This window comes from Panthera leo, chromosome C2, assembly GCF_018350215.1.
Source record: "Panthera leo isolate Ple1 chromosome C2, P.leo_Ple1_pat1.1, whole genome shotgun sequence".
Classification (NCBI taxonomy): Eukaryota; Metazoa; Chordata; class Mammalia; order Carnivora; family Felidae; genus Panthera; species Panthera leo.
The window spans coordinates 156,254,983-156,277,555 of NC_056687.1; the positions used below are offsets into that span (position 1 = coordinate 156,254,983).

Consider the following 22,573-nt stretch of genomic DNA (forward strand, 5'->3'; position numbering starts at 1 on the left):
TTGGTTTGGCAAAAACTCAGTAATTCTGGAGTTGCTATCACGGCTTTGAGCTTGGTGCCCTACGGGATGTGAATTGATGTTTCCAAACTCTGGCTTCACGCACTACACTTGCCTAGACGCAACCTGTCTGAAGGCCTGTGAGGCGGGAAGCCCAGGCTACCCTGTTGGATGATGATGAACAATGGTTCAGTGGCCCCTGGTGCCCTAGCCAACAGCCACCAACTCCCAGAAGCAAGGCCACCTAACCAGCCACTGACTGTAGACTCCTGAATGAGCCCAGCTGAGCCCAGCAGCAAAACACAAACCGCTGGTCCAAAAAAGACGGTGAACTCAATAAATAGTTGTTTAACGCCACCACATTGTGGGGTGTTATGTTACGTAGCGAAAGCTAACTGACACCCCTTGTTATCAGGGAAAGAAAAGACTCAGAAGCCCCACATATTCACTGAAGGAAGAAAGTCATGCTCTCTTTCTTCTGGCTCTGTCCTGTCTCTCTCAGGGATCTGAGCTTTTGCCTGTGTTTGGGATTCAAAGGATCATTCTAATTTACTTAGGTGATTTTGAAAAACAAACCATGGGTATTGTTCTCCCCAAGCCCTGCAGAGCAAGGCCACATCATTCACGAGCTCGACTGGGCAGATACTAGGAGACTCTCCCAACACACCCTTCCATAGCAGTTAGCAAATGAAGAAACCCTTCTGGAGGAAGAGCCCGGAGGAACAGAGAAACCTGTCACTGATAAGCATCTAACGGGCACCAGCCAGGGCCTTGGGGTTCCCCTGGCTCTCTGACTTCCCAACTCCTCTGACCCCTTCCTCCGAGATTAGGATTGGTGCCTCTAGAATGCAGCCTGAGGGTTTGTATTTCTAACAGGTCCCTTTGGTATTTCTCATCATCAGAGCGGTTTGGGACACTCTGCATTAGGAAAGCAGCTCTCGGGGCGCCTGGGTGGCTCAGTCGGTTAAGCGTCCGACTTTGGCTCAGGTTCTCACGGTTTGTGGGTTCGAGCCCCACATCAGGCTCTGTTCTGACAGCTCAGCCCGGAACCTGCTTGGGATTCTGCATCTCCCTCTCTCTCTGTTCCTCCCCTGCTCTCACTCTCTCTCTCTCTCTCAAAAATAAAGATTAAAAAAAAAATTAAAAAAAAAAAAGGAAAGCAGCTCTCAAGCCGGATGATGTGTTAAAATCACTGAGGAGCTTTAAAGAACCCGAATGCCCAGAACATTTATATCTGAATGTCTAGGGCTGGTACCCAGGAATCAGTACCTCTTAAAACCTCCCAGATGAGGCCAATGTGCAGCCAAGCAGCACATATGCTGATTTCCAGCACTGACGAGTAAGCAGCTGTCTTTTGCCCCGTTTGCACGTACACCCCCCTCTCAACAGCATGTGTTTCTGATAATGAAGGTGTAGTGATTTCAGTGCAATGAGATGCTATCCTGGAGACTCCACTGTGGTTTTCTCACTGCTCAGCCGATTTACCAGAGGGAAGCAGAATTATCCATCCTTGGAGCAGTTTCCTAAATCCTGTAAATTTCCTTTTGGGGAAAAAATGATTTTTTTTTTCCTTTTTAGTGTGCTGTCCACAGCGAAGACAGACCGAAGGACAAGCTGTATCAGCAACTGTAGCAGATGCTGCAGGGGTCTGCCCCGCATCACCTAGATGCCTTGATCGTTTCCATGGTGGTTCCTGGTGGGCACTTTTGCATCTTTGCCGGAGGGTGGCACTCAGGCTACTGGAACCCTTCACCAGCACACATCTTAAACCAGAAGAGCCTGGGGATTTACATCTCCCTGAAGCAGCCCTTATCCAATGACTGACAGGTGCAGCGGTGTGGATACCCCTGCCTTTTCACCCCTGATCCGGGAAACTGGTGACCTTCACTGTCTCCTGAGACCTCCTGTAGGACCGAGCCAAAGTTACCCATCACCTCACCGCCACTGTGGACTTTGCTGAGTATGGCACCCCTGCTTTCTCTGCCCACTGCCCCACCGCCCTACTGGCTTTTCTTTGGAAGCCTTTCTCGTCGCAAGTTCTGCTTCCGGAGAATGCAGCCTCGGATGGCAACCACCAGGCACACCCTCCAGAACCTTTACAAGGGTTCTGGCACTGACCTTCATCCTTCATACAGAGGGCATTGGACCTGCCACCAGGAACCGGGTTGCTTTCAATTCTCACGTCCACGGCTCTCACGATTTGCTGCTCACCCCTCCCCTTGCTGCACACGGTTGTCCTGAAACACACAAAGAAGACTGTGTCAGGGGGACTAAGAACGGGAAAGAACAATTCTTTTCTGCTGTCGGTTCGGAATCAGCAGACATTTTTCTGATTTAGGATCTTTGGCTGAAAGCATCCGTAGGGAAATACTCTCCCCAAACACATGTCTACGGTCAGGAAGACACAGGTGATGCTTCAGTGAGGCCGAATGTACCAATTCAAGTTTCAGAGGAAGGACCTCATTGATCTTTTCTAGTGTATGGTTTTGTTTATTTCACAAAATGCTGCTTTTTTTATCGGTTCCTTTCTTTGGGAGGGGGTTTTTCTGTTCCTTTTCAGATTTCTTAAGATGGGTCGTAACTTAGTTTATAAACCTTTAGCCTTTCCTCTTCTCTAACACAAACATTTAAATGCTTTACGTGTTCCTCTGGGTACAGCTTTAGTAGCAGCTTACAAGTTTGAGAATGTTATCGTTTTAATATCATTCAGTTCCACATACATGCTACTTAACAAACCATAATTTATCTTTGCCCCATGATATATTTAGGGGTATCTTTGGTAAACAGCAAGTAGTAGATTTTTTTTTTAATCTTTGTTTTCTAAATGAAGCGTCCCATCTATTTTAATCTAATTTAATCACAGATTTCTGTGAATTGAAACCTGCCATCTTTCTATTCGTTCTGTGCATTCTTTCTTCCTCTCTTTTCTTTCTCCTATTTTGATTGTTTGAATTCTTCTTTTTTTTTTTTGGCACTCCCTTTTTCTGTATGGGTCTGTAAGTTATATGTCCTTTTACTATCCTCTTAGTGGTTACACTGGTTACACTCTTCTCCAACAATACAACTTAAAAATACTTAAAATACTATGTATTGGGGCACCTGGGTGGCTCAGTTAGTTAAACGTCTGACGTTGGCTCGGGTCGTGATCTCGCAGTTCATGAATTTGAGCCCCACGTCCACCTCTGTGCTGACAGCTCAGAGCCTGGAGCCTGCTTCGGATTCTGTGCCTCCCTCTCTCTCTGCCCCTCCACTGCTCATGTTGTTTCTCTCTCTCTCTCTCTCTTAAAAATAAACATAAAAAATTAAAATACTATATATTAACATACTTAAAACACTTCCTGACTTATATGCCACTTAGTGTTTAGTACTATTATTCTTGCTCTATATAATTACACAATTTCAATTTACCCCTATGTTTACTCTTTCTATTCCTTTTTTGAATCTCCAGGCTTCCACCTGTAACTACTGTCCTCTTGCCTGAATATTAGCCTCTAGGGTTTCTTTTAGTGCAGGTCTGACATAATGAATTTTTTCACTTTTTGTCTGTCTGAAAATGTCTTTATTTTACTTTTATTCCTGGAAGATATGTTCACTGGGTATAAAATCCTAGGTTGGCAACAATTTTCTTTCAGTACTTTGAAAGTATCATTCAACTGTTTTGGGGCTTTCATTGTCCATTTATTGTCACTCCTTGGAAGGTACCCCTTCTTATTACTACTTTTAATATTTTTCCTTCATATTATTAGATTCTTATCAGTTTCACCATGATGTGTCAAGTTGTGAATTTATTTGTCCCACTCATGTTTTGAAGGGTTTCTTGAATCTGTGCCTGGATGTTTTTCCTCAGTTGTAGATAAGTCTTTTCTTAAGTTTTAGATAATTGCTTTTGTTCCTTCTTTCAAAATTCCAATTACATATTTCTTTGCCTCTTACCCTTTCTTCTGTATTTTTCATCCTTTTTTCTTCTGTTTTTTTTTTTTTTTTTTTTTTTTTTTTTTTTTATTCTGGATACTTCCTGAAATATCTTCTGGTTCACTAATTTTATCTTTGGGTTTTTTTTTTTTTTTTTTTAATCAGCTATTAGATCCATCCACTATGCTCTTCAACGTTTTTTTTTTTTGGTTGTTTTTTTTTTTGTTTGTTTGTTTGTTTTTTTTTTTTTTTTTATTTATTTTTGGGACAGAGAGAGACAGAGCATGAACGGGGGAGGGGCAGAGAGAGAGGGAGACACAGAATCGGAAACAGGCTCCAGGCTCCGAGCCATCAGCCCAGAGCCTGACGCGGGGCTCGAACTCACGGACCGCGAGATCGTGACCTGGCTGAAGTCGGATGCTTAACCAACTGCGCCACCCAGGCGCCCCATCCACTATGCTCTTAATTTTAGTTACTGTATGTTTCACTTCTGGAACTTCCACTTGGTTACTGTCATAGTTTTAGTCTTTTGTCAAAATTCTCCTTGTATCTTCTGTATCTCTGAACATTTGAAAAGTTATTTTAAAGTCTGCATCTACCAATGCTAATATCTAGAGCTTCTATTCGCTATCTTTTTTCTGGTTGCCTTGTCTCCTAATGTAACTGGTTATGTTATATTATGTGGCAGGGTGCCCAGGTGGCTTGGTCAGTTAAGTGTCTGACTTCGGCTCAGATCAGCATCTCACGGTTTATGAGTTCGAGCCCCGTGTCGGGCTCTGTGCTGACAGCTCAGAGCCTGGAGCCTGCTTCGGATTCTGTGTCTCCCTCTCTCTCTGCCCCTCCTCCGCTCACATCTGTGTCTCTCTCTGTCTCAAAAATAAATAAACATTAAAAAAAATTTTTTAATGTTATATTGTGTGGCAAATCTTATTTTTCCTAAAATTGTTAGTGGAAATACATTGCCTAGGATACTGTCATCCTTCTAGAGAGGATGTTTAAAATCAGTTCCACTAGCTATATGGAACACTGGAGCTCCAGTATCATCTCAAGCCACACTCGTGGCTCCAGAAGATTTTAAGCCACGCTGCAGTTCCCGTGAGGGCCTGCATACTTCTTCCAGTTTACTCTTACTCCTGGGGTACAGCCCTGGAATGTCCCAGCCCAAAGCAAACGACTCCACAGGACCTGCCTACACAAAACCTGAATTCCAATCTCTGTCCTAGTCCTATGAAGCTATGTAAATTGCCACTCGGTTTTGTTCAGTCATCCTTTATGGAATGAGCAAAAGCTTCCAGGAGGCGAGTGGCCCCCAATTTTGGATTCACCACTTTAGGGCTCCATCCCCCTCTGGGTTTATGTGTACAGTCAACTGAAATCCATGGAGACACAGATCACATGAACTGTACGTTCACTATGCCATCAATTGTAAGATGCTCCACACATTTAATAATTGGCCTTCAGGGTGGAGGGGGGATGGCTGAAATGTATGTATTGATGATCAGATACTTCTTGGTTCCAGAAACATCAAAATAGTTTTATTTTTAATACGTCGTGTTGTAAATCTATCAAGGAAGTATGTTTGCTACAAAGAAATATCATCTAAGCAATGTAGAGATCTACTAATATGTCCTAACACCATACCGCAAACCCAGAGAGGACAGACCTTTCCAAAGACCCACTCCTGATCTGTAAAGCCTGGGAGACCCCAGCCTGGCTTCAAACTGGCTCTTCGCAATTCCTAAACACCCTGGTTATCTGATGTAATGACAGCAACAACGTTATGAAAAATATCCACACTTAACTACATTGTGGAAATATGCATGCACAGGACCTACTTTGTCTGTCCAGAACCCGGATGTAAAATGTAAGGCAGAGAGAGCCACGGTTCCAGATTCACTGAAAAGCTTTGGGGGTAGCCTTAGCGGTCTTCTTTGTCCAACTGCTGCTTCACGTGTGGCCCAATTGGAAATGTAAGTCAGCCCGGTTGTGTGTGTTGTCTATGGCCATCTGCCAGCCCGTCCTCAAGGTTATTATCAACCAAAGCAGTTGTTGGAGCCCGCTCTGCTCGTTCACATTCCTGTGGCATGAAGGAGACAGGAATGGCCCCTGCCTTTTCTGGGTATGACTAAAGAAGCAGTGACCAGAACTAATGGGAAGTTTTCTCCCGGCTGGCCGCAAGAATCGTTTCTCCACATGGATTCCTTTGGTCGGGAACTGAGGGCCCGAGGGGAATGGCTTGCCTCCGATCTGTAATGTCTAGGGCTGAGCTGGGAAGACCCAGAAGCCGGCAAGAACTCAACAGCTGGGGGACAAGAATCACGGAGAGACACCTTCACTGGCGTCTCTGGCGGTCGATGCTGGCTATGGACCGAGACCCCGGTTGGGGCTATCGGTGAGGGCACCTCTGTGGGGCATCTCCCTGTGGCCTGGACTTCCTCACAGCATGGCCCTCTCGGGATAGGCAGACGTCTTACATGACACGTCAAAAGTGAGTGTCCCAGGAATCTGGGCATGGATCTTTCCGACCTAACCTCAGGAGTCACATGGTACCACTCTTGCTGTATTCTATTGGTCCAGGCCATTCTATGCTGTGCCTCATTTAAAGGGAGAGGACACAGACCCAGCTCTCCATGGGAGTAACACGAGAGAACTCGTTCCCATCCTCCTATTCACAGGTATGTAGACGAACCCCCACAGGGAAAGAAGAGATCAAGGATTTACACCGAACAGTTAACAGCCATTACCTCTGAGGTGGGGAAGAAGAGAGAAACTCACTTTGAACTTCACACATGTCTGTATTACTTGAACTTTTCACAAGCATGTATTAGTTTTATGACTTAGAAAGAAACTCGGAACAACAAAGTCAGGAGGGAATACCGTGACAGAACTCCAGAAACGTGTTTTTATTTGAGAACTGAAAACAAGAATGTGCCCGAAGCCACTGTCCGCTGGCCTTGGCCCATCCTGGCACCTCAAAACGGTGACCGAGCCCCCATAGGAGCCTTGGTGGGGGAGCGGGGGTGCGAGGGAAGGAGAGCTCTCCCCTGCATGCCTGACTCACCCCAGGGTGCCATCCGCCAACCAGCCCGTGGTGCACACCGCAAAGGCACAATCCTGGACCACCCTCCGCAGCTCGTCCGCAGATACCAGGTGCGCACCCCTGCTCCTGCAGGAAAGGCGGGCCACCTCCAGTTCCAGGCCGCGCGAGCCGTTCTGGGATTCCAGCACAAACAGCTTCCCTGTGTGGGGACAAGCACGAACACGGGCTTACCCCAGGATCCACGGGATTGAACCTCAGCACACTCAGTCTCTGGCAGACACGGGTCGCAGCTGTAGTTTCCTGCTGGCCGGAAGTCCCCAATGAGCAGCGACCACCCCACGGTACTCATCCCAGGACGAGGTGACGACAGTTACTTTGGTGCTTTTACCGGTTTTACGCTCCTGTCGCCTTCAATGACTTCTTTTTTGTTTTAAGTTTATTTTCTTAGAGAGAGACAGAGACAGCGCAAGGAGGGGAGGGGCAGAGAGAGAGAGAGAGGGAGAGAGTCCCAAGCAGGTTCTGCGCTGCTAGAACAGAGCCTTGATCCGGGGCTCAAACTCACGAACCACGAGATCATGACCTGAGCTGAAACCAGGAGCCGGAGGCTTAACTGACGGGGCCACCCAGGTGCCCTGCTCCTGTCTTCTTTAAAACAAAATTAACCATCTGCTTTGCATGCTTCTCTGGATATACCCTTGAAACCTTCCTTTTTCAAAGCTATTTTACAAACACCGTGTCTTAAGGCCCAGCGTCCTAGTTGTCCCGGGCAGCTGGGCAGTCGGTGTCCAGGGGACGGACGTCGGACTCGGGTCTGCCTTCTTCTGCCTGCCCTGGCCCCAGGGTGACCCCGTACACGGCAGGCTGCCTCCCCTCTCCTTGTCTCAGAACATCATCGGGCCCGTCCCGCGGTGAGTCCACTTGTGCAGGCTGCCACTTGTCCCAGGCCGGACGAGACAGCGGAGGCCACGTCCGGGGCACCACGGATTCCCGTAGCACCTCGGTAAACGGGCGTGCAGCGAGCCTCAAAAACGTGGGACAGGTGAGTACCATGGGAACAGGAAAGCAGGCAGAGGAGGAAGCTGAGTCTGAAAGCAAAAGAGAGCTTTCGGCAAGAAACTCATGGCGGAGGAGGGAGGGAGCACTGTGGTCTCTGGGAGCCTCCTGCAGAGGTGAAGCAGTGCCTGGGAAAACCCTATCAAGTTTAAGGTAGGGGGGAGGAAGAATCCTGGTTAGAATGAGACACTTCGCTTCCCTCTTTTGGCAAAATTATCACACTGTGTTGATTTTATTGGAATGAGACACTTCAGCTGTTATCAGTTCTGAGATAATTATAATAAATACGATAAGCCCTCAGCTTTGGGATCAAAGCCATGAGGAAAATTAAAAAATGTTTCACACTAAACGTATCTGTAGGGGACTCGTCCTCCCTTAGACTTGGTGCCAGTGTGCAGTACACAGTCTGAACAACTGTACTTGATGGCCCTGCCTGGAGAAGCATGTGCCCCAAGACACTTTTGTGTCAATGGCATTTGCCTCAGTGGGAAAAAATATTAGGAAATTTAACTGATGCGCTGATAGTCAAGCCCTTGAACAAGGGGGACAACAGTGAAAGCCTAGGGCGCACATGAGGTAGAGAAGGCGACAGGCCTCTCCTCTCCTCTCCACCACCATCACACCCGCACGTAAATACACAAAGCTGGGACCCTGAGGGGTTTAGCTCTCAGGATAAGAGTGACCGAGGATAAACAGTACCCCCTCCTCTCATTCTCAAGGGACTGTGGGAAGAGTTGTCTGAGCGCCAGATACCCAAGCGCTAATACTCAGTGGGAAATGTCACCCTGACAAAAACTGACGTCTAAGATACTTTAAGCCGTGAATTTAGCCTAAAGTGGCTTAAGGCCGACATTTATCGACACCCGGCAGGAACAAAGGGAAATCTTGTCTGGAGGGAAAAAAATATCTTCATCGTAGGCTTCGGGAAATCCCATGCAAATATTCCTTCAAAGGCAATGACCACAACACTAAAACACGGCTAAGTGTTCAGGGGACGAGGCACCACGAGTGAGAAACAACATACACAGTGTCCAGCAGAAACTGACCTAAAGGTACATCTGATAGTGTTATTAATAGGCACAGATCATAAAACAATGATAATTACCACATCTAAAGGAAGAAAAGACAAGTCTGAAAACATCCGCAAAGAAGAGAAAACTACAAAAAGGGGCTTAGCTGAACTGCGAAAGAACCAGGTAGGACTTCTAGAAATAAAGTCACAATGATAAATTAAAAATGCAATGGATGCTTTTGGCTGCATGTCAGACACAATCGGACAAAGAACTTATCCTTGGGGCGCCCAGGTGGCTCGGTGTTTGACTTCGACTCAGGTCATGATCTCACAGGTCATGAGTTCGAGCCCCACGTCGGGCTCTCTGCCGACAGCTCGGATTCTGTATCTCCCTCTCTCTCTGCCCCTCCCCAGCTCATACTCTGTCTCTCTCTCTCAAAAATAAAATAAAAACATTAAAAAAATTTTAAAAAAGAACTCATCCTTGAAACAGAAGTCAGAAGAAATCATTCAAAAGGTAGCAGAGAGACAAAAAAGATGAAAAATAGTAAGTTAATAAAAAGACACAAAGGAAAGAATGAGATTCCAGAAATAAATCTCCACGTTGACAGTCAACTGATTTTCAACAAGGGTGATCGAGATCACCCAATGGGAAAAGAAGAGTCTTTTCAAGAAACGCTGGAACAACTCAACAGGCACATGCAAAAGAGTGAAGCTGGACTCCCGCCTCACCCTTTACACAATAATTCCCTCAAAGTGAATCAAAGGCCTAAATGGAAGAGCTAACACCGTAACACTGAAGAGAAAACATAGGAAATCTTTGTGATCTTGGATGATGCCATGGTTTCCTAGACACAACACCAAGAGCACAAACAACCAGGGAGAAAAGATACAAACTGAACTTCATCAAATTAAAAACGTTTTGCTTCAGAGAACAAAATCAATGAAGCGAAAAGACAGCCCACAGCATGAAAGAACATTTCTGCAAATACACATCTAGTAAGAAACTCGTATATAGAGTGGGTAAGGAACTCCCACAACCCGACAACAATTAAAGAGACCAAGCAGCCTGAGTACAGATGGGCCAAGGACTTGAAAAGATCTTTCTCCAAAGAAGCCATACAAATGGCCAAGAGGACATTGCTGACGTTGCTAACCATCAGGGAAGTGAAATCAAACTACAATTAAATACCACTTCATGCTCACTAAGATGGCTACTAATAAAAAAGAAACGACAGAAAATAACAGGGCTGGCAGATAGGTAGCGAAAAAATACCGAACGTGTATGCGTTGCTGGTGGGATCGTGAAGAATGATTCACAACCACCATTTGTGGAAGCGACCAAAGTGTCCATCGACAGATGAACGGGTAAACGAAATGTGCTACAAAATACAAAGGAATATTAACTATCCTTAAAAAGAAGGAAAATTTGACAGATGCTACAACATGGCTAAATCTTGAAGACATTATGTTAAGTGAAGTAAGTTAGTCCAATTCCTAGCGATAAAAAATAGAATGGGGGTTACCAGGGGCTGGGGTGGGGACGGTAGAGAATTAATGCTTAATGGGCATGGAGTTTCAGGTAGGAAAGATGAAAAAGCCCTGGAAACGGATGGCGGTGACAGTTGTACCCCCATGTGAATGTGCTCAAATGCCACAGAATTGCACACTTAAAAATGGCTAAAATGGGCAAAGGATCTGAATAGACATCTTTTTTTTTTTTTTTTTTTTTAATTTTTATTTTTGGGACAGAGAGAGACAGAGCATGAACGGGGGAGGGGCAGAGAGAGAGGGAGACACAGAATCGGAAACAGGCTCCAGGCTCCGAGCCATCAGCCCAGAGCCTGACGCGGGGCTCGAACTCACGGACCGCGAGATCATGACCTGGCTGAAGTCGGACGCTTAACCGACTGCGCCACCCAGGCGCCCCTGAATAGACATCTTTAAAGAAACGGCCAATAAGCACACGAAAAGAGGCTCAACGTTATGGGCCGACAGCAAAATGCAAATCAAAACCACAATGAGATGTTACTTCCTATCCAGTAGGATGGCTATCATCAAAAAGACATTTTTTGACCTAAGTGATGGCGAGGAAGTGGGTAAAGTGGAACCCTCAGACGCTGCTGGCGGGAACAGAGAAGGATGCAGCTGCTTGGAAAACCGTCTAGCATCTCAAAAGTTGACAGCAGCTTCTCCTAGAGTTACCACGTGACCCAGCAGTCATACTCTTAGCTGAATACCCAAGAGAACCGAAAACACGTGTTTATATAAAAGCTTCTGTATATGCACTGGGTGTTATATGTAAGTGACGAATCATTGGGTTCTCCTCTAGAAACCAACACTACGCTGTACATTAACTAACCTGAATTTAAATAAGTGAATAAAAAAAAAAAAAACTTCCGTATGAATGTTCCTAGCAGCGTTATTTATAATAAGTAATAAATTATAAATTAAGTCCACAATTATAAAACTGTGTGTATAATAGCCAAAAAGTAGAGTCCACCCAATGACCATCAACTGATAACTGGATCAACAAAGTATGGTCTGAAGAGCCACACGAAAGAATATTATTTGGCAGTGAAATGAAATGAAGTATTGACACATGCTACGAATGGATACGAACATTATGCGAAGGGAAAGCAGCCAGTCACAGAAGTTCACACATCGTATGAGTCCATTACATGAAATGTCCAAAACAGGCAAATTCACAGACACAGGAAGTAGTTGCCTAGGGGTTGGGGGGTTGAGGAGAAACAAGGAAATAAATGCCAATGGGAACAGGGTTTATCTGGGGGCAAAAAATGTTCTAAAATTGTGCACAGTGATTCATAACTTGGTGAGCATGCTAAAGACCAGTGAATCACACGCTTTAAAAGGGCAAATTGTACAGTATATGAATCATATTTCAATAAAGCTGTTATTAAAAAAGCCATTGCTAGAGAAGAACAGGTTCTGTTATGACAGTTATTTCATGAGTAATGTAAAATAATTTTGAACAAATAAATAACAACTCTAGACTAGAAAAAGGCAATATTAATAAAACTACAGGGAGAATTGGAAAAAATCCACAGTGCTTATGAAAATTTTAACCACTGGCCTCCTCAGGAATTGATAAAACAGGAAAAAAACTGGAAAGAACATATGAGATTTAAGCAACAAAATTAACACACTTGATGTAAGGACTGATGCACAATATGGCAAAGTATAGAATGCACATTCAGTATAGACACACAAAGGACATTTATAAAACTGATCAAATACTGAGCTTCAAGACAAATCAAAAAACATTTCAAGACTCAAATCATACAAAGCATATTTAAAAAAATTTTTTAAATGTTTTTATTTATTTTTGAAGGAGAGAGACAGAGCATGAGCAGGGGAGGGGCAGAGAGAGAGGGAGACACAGAATCGGAAGCAGGCTCCAGGCTCTGAGCTGTCTGCACACAGCCCAACGTGGGGCTCAAACTCACAAACTGTGAGATCATGACCTGAGCCGAAGCTGGACGTTCAACCTACTGAGCCACCCAGGCGCCCCTATACAAAGCACATTTTTAAACGACAATACAAACAACCTAAAATGACTTGTCTTATTTATCAAACACTTATACAGTGTTTACTATGGGTAAACACTTTATAAATTGGTTTATAAATATTGCTTTATAAATTGCTTTATAAATATTAAATTAATCCTTATAACAACTCTGTGATGCAGGTGTTATTATTATCCTTATTTATAGTTAAGATTTGGTATGAATTATTTGTCCAAGATCACACAGCTGGGATACAAAACCAGGCATTTTGGCTGTATCTTAAAGTTCCTAACCACTGTATTATATATACTGCCTCTCAATAGCAAAGTAATAACTAGGAAAATCCCCTTGTGGATGGAAATTACAAAACACACTTCTAAATAAACGATGGGTTCAAAGAAAATCACAATTCAAACAAAACATTTTTATGAAAGTGACAAAAACTTGTGGGGAAACTAAAGTAGTATTTAAGGGGCATTTGTAGCCTCAAATGATCATATTACAAAAGAAGAGTTGTTGATAACCAATGATTTAATTTCTTATCTTAAAAACATAGAACATAAAATTAAAGCTTCTAAAGAAGTAGAAGCAGGGAAATAAGATAGAACAGAAATCAATGAAATGGAAAGCAGATGTACAATAGAGGAAATAAAGCCAAAAATTGTTTCTTTCTAAAGAATGATAAAATTGATAAATCCTTAGCAAAACTGATCAAAGACAAAAAGAGAGAAAATGCAAATTACCAATATCAAGAATGAAAGGGGACATTACTACAGATCCCATGGACACTGAAAAGATAGTAAGCGATTATTATGTTATATATGCCAGTACATTTGACAATTTAGATGAAATGGACAAATTTCATAAAACAAACTTAGCAAAACTGACCCAAAATGAATAAGAAATCTGAATATGTCTTTAACTACTGAAGAAATTAAGGGGCACCTGGCTGGCTCAATGGTGGAGCATGTGACTCGATCTCAGGGTCTTGAGTTTGAGCCCCATACTGGGTGGGGAGATTATAAATAAATAAACTTAAAAAAAATAAATTAAACTCATCATTTAAAAATCTTCCCATGAGAAAAACTTCAAACACATATGACCTCGCTACCAAACACTAAACAAAACAACAAAACAACAGCTCACCTTGCAGCCACCTTTTTAGACAACAGTGGAGGGAACAACTTCCCCACTTATTTTAGAAATCACCATAATACTGATGTCAACACTTGACAAGAATATTACAAGAAATGAAAATCACAGGCCAATATATCTCATGAATGTAGAGTCAGTAACCGTAAACTGTTTCTTACTCCAGGCTCAGTTCTAAGTCATCTCTTTTCACTACGAAATGTTTCTCTAGGATTCTATCCACACACATGGCTTCATACCTTACACAGATGACTCACATTTTTCTCTTTAGTCCAGACCCTTCCCACTAACCGCAGCCACCTCTACACACCTCCACCCTCTCTCGTCTGCCAACTAAAATGGCATCCTATATGGTCTCTCTCTATATCCAGTCTTGCCCTGGTCCCATCCATTCTTCCTACATCACCATCAGGGCAATCTTTTCAAAATGCAAATCTTATTAGCCATTCTACCACTGGAAATCATCCAATGACTTCCTTCCCTTTTTTGGATTAAGAAGGAACTTTGTCTATGACGCCCCACCTCATTACACCCACTCCAATTTTCCTAGCATCATTTCAAACCATTTCCACCTTGGACTCGTGACTCCAGCCACTCTGTCTCTTATCACATGGCCCATTTTCCCTGCTCACAATTTTTTTTTTTTTTTGTATGTGCTATTCTCTACCCAGACACCTGTTCTTCCCCCTCTTTGCCTAGTCAATTCTTATTCCTCTCTCAGATCCTAATGCACCAAACCAGAATCTCCTGGTACAGGCTCCCATAGTACCTCTGTCCTTTAATTTAATCACTTATTAAAATCACAAATTCACATTTTATTCACATAATGATTTGCTTACTGACTAACCCACTGGATGTTAAACTCCCTGATAGCAAGGACCTATTTCCCCTCACCATTCTATCCCCAACAGCAAGGATTGTACCTAGCATATGATAGATGCTCAATCAATTATCTGTTGCATTAATGAATCTTTTCCTATAATCATTACCCAAACACAATTAATTTCCATTCAGTCAATGTGAAAAGTTTTCAGTTTCAAAAGTATTTTAAAAGCACAGTAGAAAAAAGGGGGAAAAAAATACAGGGGCAGATCTCTCTAATATAAGAGATGTATATCTCATCAGTCAAATGCAAACTAAATGTTTTTCATTTGAATTTATCTCATTGACATTTTTAATGAGTCCATGGAGGTTTTAATAACTCCAAGTCTCTCTCCAGATGTCTGTGACACATCAAGTCTAGCTGAAAGTTTCTTCTTCCTTCCACCACCGCAGAACACAAATAACGAAATGTGGAAAGCGAAGGTCGTTAAACATATATGTCGTAGGGAAAAGAATCCTTTCATAATATAGATTATAATTCTTCAATGGCTCTGTTATAAAAGTTGGAACTCAGTAAATGGAGTTTCTTGAAAGTAAGTGTACTTAGGGAAGCAGGGAGAGGAAAGAAAGGAGAAGGGAGAAACAGGCATTTCTGGCAAGGGATAACAAGAAAAAGAGCTGTGGTGCTTCTGTTTCTCTCTCCTTGTCCAATGATATTTCTGCCTTCAAGTTTCTAGGACCCACACTAAGCCAGATAGGCACAAAAAAGCTGATCCCTATCCACTCAGCATTCCACTTAAGCAGTTATAATAGGGTGAAACTCTAAAGCCTCGGGGATTGCAGAAGTACTTCTTTGAAACGAATTAAAGTTGGTACAATACTATACATTGTTCAAAAGTCGATACTGACTCCTATTTATTCCACTTGCATTCATCAGGCAAAAAATACTATAGTAAAAAAGTAACAGTGGGTTGGCTGCTAATAGGTATGGGATTTCGGTTCAGCGGATAGAAATGTTCAGGAGTTAGCGGTGATGATGGGACAATGCAATCAATGTACGAGCTCCACTGATTATAAATGTTTAAATGGTAAATTTTACACGGACTACATCTCAATGAAAAAGAACCCAACAGTCTTCAGGAGGAACCTTCAAAGTTAAAAATGTTTTCTTTTCTAACACTCTGAGGATATGAAGAAATAAAACATTCATCCTTAATTAGGAGCAAAGGGTTCTGCAAGCTGGCACTTAGGACAAAAGCACCAAAATTCTAAGATAGTATCTGGAGGTTTTTTTCTCACTTTCCCCCTTTCCCTAACCACCACGCCTCTTTCTGGCAAGCTCACTTCTTTCCCCGGGAATTGTTTACTCAAAAAGCAACGACGTTCAAAAATATACAAAGCATCCCGAATCAGCCAAGGGTTTTTCTTCTTCATCAATCCAATCTGTCCCAAGCTTGGACTTTCTAGAAACCGCTCATGGACGTGAGAACTGCTGTCTTCTTTCCTCCCAGATCCTCCTGCACCAAGTCAATGGGGTTTTGTCCCAAAATGAAAATACAGCTGAATTAGCTTTTCAAAATGTAGCCGATATAAGGCTCTGATCCTGCCAATTTAAGGGAGGCGCTGAAAGCTGAATTCAGGTTTAAAAAAAAAAAAAAAAGCAAAGAAACAAACAAAAAAGCGGGCCAATTCTCACCACCTGCGAGAACCTGTTTGTTGCCTATTTCTGCGGCCTCGCGTCACACGACATCCTCACCTCGCACGCTGGGCTCCAGCCACTCTTTTGTCCCATCTCCCCTGCCCGTCACAGGGCCTTTGCACATGCTACTTCCCCCGGGCAAGGCACTCTCCTCTCCCCTTTGCCTGCTGATCCCTACTCATCTTTCCGATGTTCTTGGACCAAGACAAACTAGCCGGTAGCCTTGTCAGCCTCGTCGCCGGGAGCCCCTTGAACGGACGTGGAAAAGCAGGTCTCCGCAGAGGCGGCCCCGGGGCGCCCTAGACGTGACTTCACCGCAAAGCCCTTTCACGACGACCTTCGGAAGGCCAGGCTTTCTCGGGTGCTCGGGGAGGGGTCGGGAGCCAGGGTGGGGGGGGGGGCGAGAGGGGACCCGGAGGTCGGCGGGGGGCCGCGGGGAGCACCCCCGCGCGCCGCCTCGCCCCCCGGGCCCCGCGCACACTCACCGTCCGCCCGCACGCACACGCGCGGCAGCCCCAGCAGCAGCAGCAGCAGCAGCAGCAGCGCCGCGGCCCCGAGCGGGGCGCGGGGGCCGCGTCCCTCGGCGGCCATGGTCGCGGGCGTCCGGGCGCCGCGGGCTGGAGCGCGGGCTGCCCCGCGTGGGCGCCGCTCGGCTGTGCGCGCTGCGCTCTGCTCGGCCGTGCGCGCCCCGCGCGTCCCGGGGAGGAGCGCGCCGAGCCCCGGGGAGGCCGGGCGCCCGGAGCCGCCGCGCGGGGGCCCCCAGCTCCCGGGGGGTGGGGGTGTCGTCCGCGGCGCCGGGGAGGCGGCTGGACGCGCGGCTCCGCCTTCGCGCCGGGCACCTGGAGGTCTCGGCACCGCCGGAGGCTGCGCCGCACGCCGAGCTCGCGGGGCGCCGCCGGGGCGGAGGGTGAGGGCGCGGGGAGGCGGGGAGAGCCGAGCGCCGGCCGCAGGGACCCCCCCCTCCTTTTCCCCCCCGCCTGCCTGGGGGGGGGGGCGGTCGGCCAAAGGGGGACGCGGCCTGGCGGCCTGACCCCGGGAGGACGGTCCGAGCCTGAACGCCCACGTCTGCGCTCTGCCCCCGGACTTTGCGGCTCCCCCCGCTCCCCGAGGAGGAACACGGTGGGGACAAGGGGCCTCAGCCAGCTCGCCCCAAGGAGCCAGGCGCACGCAGCCGCGGGACCCCTCCTGAAGGCGTGGCTGCAAAGGCCCTGCGGGGTGGGGGGGCATCTTCGGCCGCCTCCGTCACGTCCCCAGGTGCGCCCAGCATTTCTCCAAGGCGCTGGGGCGGTTGTCGCCCTCGTCGCGCCTCCCAGGCCAGGGCTCCTCCACCTGGACAGGGCCTGGGACTCGCGGTCCGTTAGGGGCTGGGATTCACCTGCTGAAGCGTCCTGCCGGATTCTGCCGCAGGAGTCCCTGCCCTCAGTTGCTTCCTCTTCCCGGTTCGCCCCCTGTCCGGTGTCCTAGCATCGGCCTCCCGCGGCGAGCGGAGGCGGGTTTGCGTTCTTGACGCGTGCAGTGATAAAGATCCGTGTTGTAACTCGGGCCCGCGGCGCCGGACGGTTTACCAGTCCCTTCCGCCTTCGCGTCCTGGTCAGACGTGCCCACGGCGTGCCTGCCCCCGAGCTGGGCCCGGTAGCAGGGAGGATCGGTCCTGAAAATGCTCAGACCGAAGTAACACAGGCACGTAAGGAGGACGAACAAGTGGTTGGTACTCAAAGGAACACATGCTTGGCCCCAGGACAATGCGCTAGGACGCAGACGTTGAAAGACTACTTTTTAAGGTAAAAACTGGGATTGGGGGGCCCCTGGGTGCTCAGTTGGTTAAGCGGCTGACTCTTGACTTCTGCTCAGGTCATGATCTCACCGGTGCGGGAGATCAAGCTGGCTCTGTGCTTGGGATGCTCTCTCCCTTTCTTTCTGCTCCTTCCCAGGTCACATGCTCTCTCTCAAGTGAACAAACACCAAAAACAAAACAAAACAAAACAAAACAAAATCCACGGGGATTTGAACCCACACCTGATTTACTACATGCATCATTTTTCAGCTCATATAATTTTTGAAGTCTAGGGAAAAGATGTGTCCTCTCCTTGTTCCTCCCCGGATGTCGACTACAAGGCTATTATATATTAGTGAGTAATTCCTTTACGAATAAAACTTTGCTTTCAAAATACAAATACTCTAGGGTGTTAAATGCAGTAAGGCCTGACAACCATTCACATGTAAGTGTAAATTAATTTACTCAGTCACTTCTCTTCTAACAGCTATATGGTAGCCTAAGGAGTGGAACTTCACATGTCTGGGTTGTAGGGGACCTTTTAAAGCCTGATTATTGCTGAGAATGGAGGGGAGGGGCCAGGAGGCCCGCAGGAGCTACTGACTGACTTTCTCAGGAGCCCCACCACTTATGTGTTTAGAATAGTCAATTGGCTATTGCTGTCTAATCCTAATGACACTTCAAAGTTGGTCTATTTTCGGATGCATCTTGGCTTGTCCCAGTCTGGGGAGATGGCCTGCTCTGAAGGTTTGGTACAGCTGATTAGAAAACCATTTGGACCTTTCATGCAAAGTTAAATATCCACCTCTCCTGTAACACAGAATTCTGCTTCTAGATGTATATCCAAAAGAAATAATGTCCACACACAAAAAATTTGTACACAAATTTCATAGCAGCTTTATCCACAACCATTACAAGTTGGAAGCAACCCAAACATCATCAACAGATGAACAGAAACCCAGACCGCATCGTGGTCACACAATGGAGTACTATTTAGCAATCAGAGGAATGAAATACTGGTACACTCAATAATGTGGTGACTGAGGGAAAGAAGCCTTCCGCAGAGCTCGAACTCACAAACGTTCAACGCGGGGCTCGAACTCACAAACCGTGAGATCGTGACCTGGGCCGAAGTCAGACGCTCAACCGACTGAGCCACCCAGGCGCCCCGCTGAAGTGTTTGTCCAGACCTTAATAGCAAATACGGAACATTCCCACTCGTCAGAAGCTCCTTTGTGTTCCTACCCTGTCAAAGGCAGCCACAGTATTTACTGTCACCACAGACCACTTTTGCCCCTCTTGAGCTTTGTTTGAATGGAATCATAACGTACAAACAGGTCTTCGTTCAGTCAGAAGTAGAAAGCCGTCACAACTTTGAGGCCCGAGGGCAGGAGGGGAGGTGGAGGGATTAGCAAAACCCAGCAAGGGCCGTTGCCACGAAAGAGGCTTCCCGAAGGGGACGTTAGCCGTAGGTAGCAGAACAAAATCCCTGCCACTTGTCTGGTAGGAAGGGCGTGGGGCAGAAAATACCCCAACATCTCTGTCCTCCGCCCTTCGGATTCCTCCTGATGCCTCCTGTTGGCTGAGCCGTTTGATAGGTGGAGGGGAAAGGAACACAGGTACCAGCGTCCTTAGAGGTCATGGTCTCAGGGTGCAGACTTGGCCAGAGGAGGGTGGAAAACGGAGCTGGAGACACAGTCGGAAAACAGCCAGTAGGTCTATCTAGTTTTTTCATTCATTGGGATGAAGAAAATGCAGAATAAAACGGAAGTGCTATCAGTTTCTGTATGTGAATTCATTCATATTCTCACCCGAAGCTAAACTGGTATTAGCCACCATCCGTGGTTATTTTCGCATAAGTGCTGTTTCACATAAAAGGCAAGTGGGAGAAGCAGACAATGATAAACTATGGCTGCTACAGTCCCCACTTCCGTAACTGGTCATGGGCCCTTATTTGACGATCGTTGCAATGTTCCCCCATTCGAGTCTATGAGCCTCTTGGCCTGCATGACTGTTTTCTTTTAACCGCTGAGAGGGACCCACACTTTCATTCGTACTAGAGGATCTTTATTTGTTTATTCATTATGTTATTCGTTGGCCTTGGTTTCTCACGCACTGTTGTCATTGGACATGGGAGCTGTCTGGGATCTGGACAGTCTTTCATGCCATATCCTGTCGCAGCCACACAACCTCCCCTTGGTAGTCAGGACCAATCACCAGCCAGTAGGGTGACCTTCTTCTCTGCCGGTTGGAGAGCAAGCTTTGCTTCCAAGTTACTGGCACATGCCTGAGTGTTTACTGGTGGAAATATTTCTCCTTTGCCCACACAAACCTCCCGAGTCACAAATCTAAATGTCGTGGGGATGCTATACAAAACCTTGGCAGGTGGATTATTATATATAATGCATGGGAGGTCATTGCCACTTCCACTCCTTGGTTTTTAGACGGCGTCTTCTGTCTGTAAGAGAAATGGCCCCACGTATCGGCTGGTGGTTTAAGACATATGCTGTATCTGGGCATCTGAGAGGAGGGCTCCTCTCTCAAGGTGTTGTCACCAGCTAGTGACCTCACGTTTCTATGAAGCCACCCGCTTCTGAGTAGTGAGGCATATAGTAAAAACAGATGTGGCTGGAGTAAGAGGCACCTGACAACTAGAGAACGGGTCCAATTCTCAAGGTGTCAGCCTGATTATTAAGGAAACCCTCTCCATTGAATGCCCCTGGGTGGGGGAGGGGGCGGTTAGTCTACATATATATTCACAGGCTGCCAATTCCAGTAGGTCCATACGGCTATCCTTGTTATTGGTCTTTCGGTCTTGAACTTTTCAGGTCTTTGACCAACTATTTTAGGTATTATCCATAAATCAGTGTGGATTCATGAGTAAGGCCAAAGGTGAAACCAAAGTTTCACCCATTGGGAGGATTTTCTTTTGCTTTCTTTTTTTTTTTTTCATTGTGGTAAAATATACTTAACACAAAATGTACCACTTTAATCATCATCAGCGTGCGCTCTGTGATATTAAGTACGTTCATGATGTTGTGCAACCCTCACCACCATCCATCTCCAGAAAACCTTCAGCATCCCTAACTGAAACTTCGTACCCATTGAACAATAAATCCCATTTCCTCAGCACCCCCAGCCCTGGCAACCACTCTTGTACTTTTGGTCTAGATTTGACTGTTCCAGGTACCCCACGTAAATGGAATCGTACAATGTCTGTCCTGTGTCACTACTGATTTTTAGTGCTGGACCAGAGTGGGGAAGGTTAGTGCCATGCTGTGGACACTCAAGGGTAAAGCAGGCCCAAGGATTTTCCTCCTCTGTGAAGTGAAACGCCACATGAGTCCACAGGTGTGGGCTGGGGTGGAGGAAGCCGAACAGTGAAACCAAGTGCCATGGAGATCTGAGCCACCGGCTCATCAATTTACTTGTCCCTTCCAGGCCCACTGACGTATATACCATTTCCATTTGAGAGTGGAATTCTGCTATACATTTCACAATAGCTCGTTCATAAGCCCAGCTAAGGTCTCACACTCACGTGGTACCTGTGGTCAAGGAGCCCGATTGCAGGATACAAAGTGCGTATCAAATGGAGAGTAGTTGATTCAACTCTGACACTCTAGGGGTCTCCATTGCCCTTCTGCTAGCTGGTGTGCCCAAGCATCGTAAGGCATCCGTATCTCAAAGTATTGTGTCTTTTGTGACGTGAGGCCAAGGTGGCAAGGCAGTTTGTACTGAAGCCTGGTTGCTACAAAGTTCCCTCTTGCTATGAACTGCTTTCAAAACTATAAGCTTTATGGGTTTACACACAGTAACTGGTCCCAAAACCTTTGTAACTTTTTATTCATGCTGGCATCGATTTATCCCTAAATACAGCTCGGAGGTAACACAATGAAAATCTCCTATTATCCTTGCTAGGTGAAAGCAAATGGCTTCTGATTGTGTTTGCTGATGGAATTAAAAATAAACCATTTAGGGGCACCTGGGTGGCTCAGTCGGTTAAGCGTCCGACTTCAGCTCAGGTCACGATCTCACGGTCCGTGAGTTCGAGCCCTGCGTCGGGCTCTGGGCTGATGGCTCAGAGCCTGGAGCCTGCTTCTGATTCTGTGTCTCCCTCTCTCTCTGCCCCTCCCCCGTTCATGCTCTGTCTCTCTCTGTTTCAAAAATAAATAAACGTTAAAAAAAATTAAATTAAAATAAATAAATAAATAAATAAACCATTTACTTGGTTAATAACCCCCTAACAGGTGCCCAAGCCTGTATTGATTTATTCTAGTAAGGACAGTATTCCTGGAAGAGCACGTATCAACACCTAATTCTTTTGAAGATAAGCCACTAACATTTCCCAAAGTCTTCTGGCTTCTGCTCCGGCAAACAGGAAAGAAACACCGAATGACCAAACGTCCTGGTTCCTTCCTCTTGCTCGTCACTGTTGTCCCGGTATCCCATCCAATTTCGTATTTGACCCGGGTGTTTCATTTTCTGAAGAAATATCATCAAGAGTAGACTCAGCATAACCCAGAATGATCGTCCTCAGTCTTGCACTTTGGGTTTGTGAATGTTCTCATAGTGTGTGAGATGC

The 22,573-nt window shown here is 46.0% G+C and overlaps 1 protein-coding gene across 1 annotated transcript in view; it reads right to left on the reverse strand.

Moving 5' to 3' along the window:
- SUSD5 (sushi domain containing 5) overlaps nt 1–16,808 on the reverse strand; it is a 49,376-nt gene extending 32,568 nt beyond the window's left edge. The window contains exons 1-3 of the mRNA XM_042903393.1: nt 16,703–16,808; nt 6,971–7,148; nt 2,116–2,234 (exon numbers count right to left, since the gene is read on the reverse strand). Of these exons, the coding sequence (XP_042759327.1) occupies nt 2,116–2,234; nt 6,971–7,148; nt 16,703–16,808 (403 nt within the window). The remainder of the gene's footprint in view (nt 1–2,115; nt 2,235–6,970; nt 7,149–16,702) is intronic.
- Nucleotides 16,809–22,573: the final 5,765 nt, after the last annotated feature.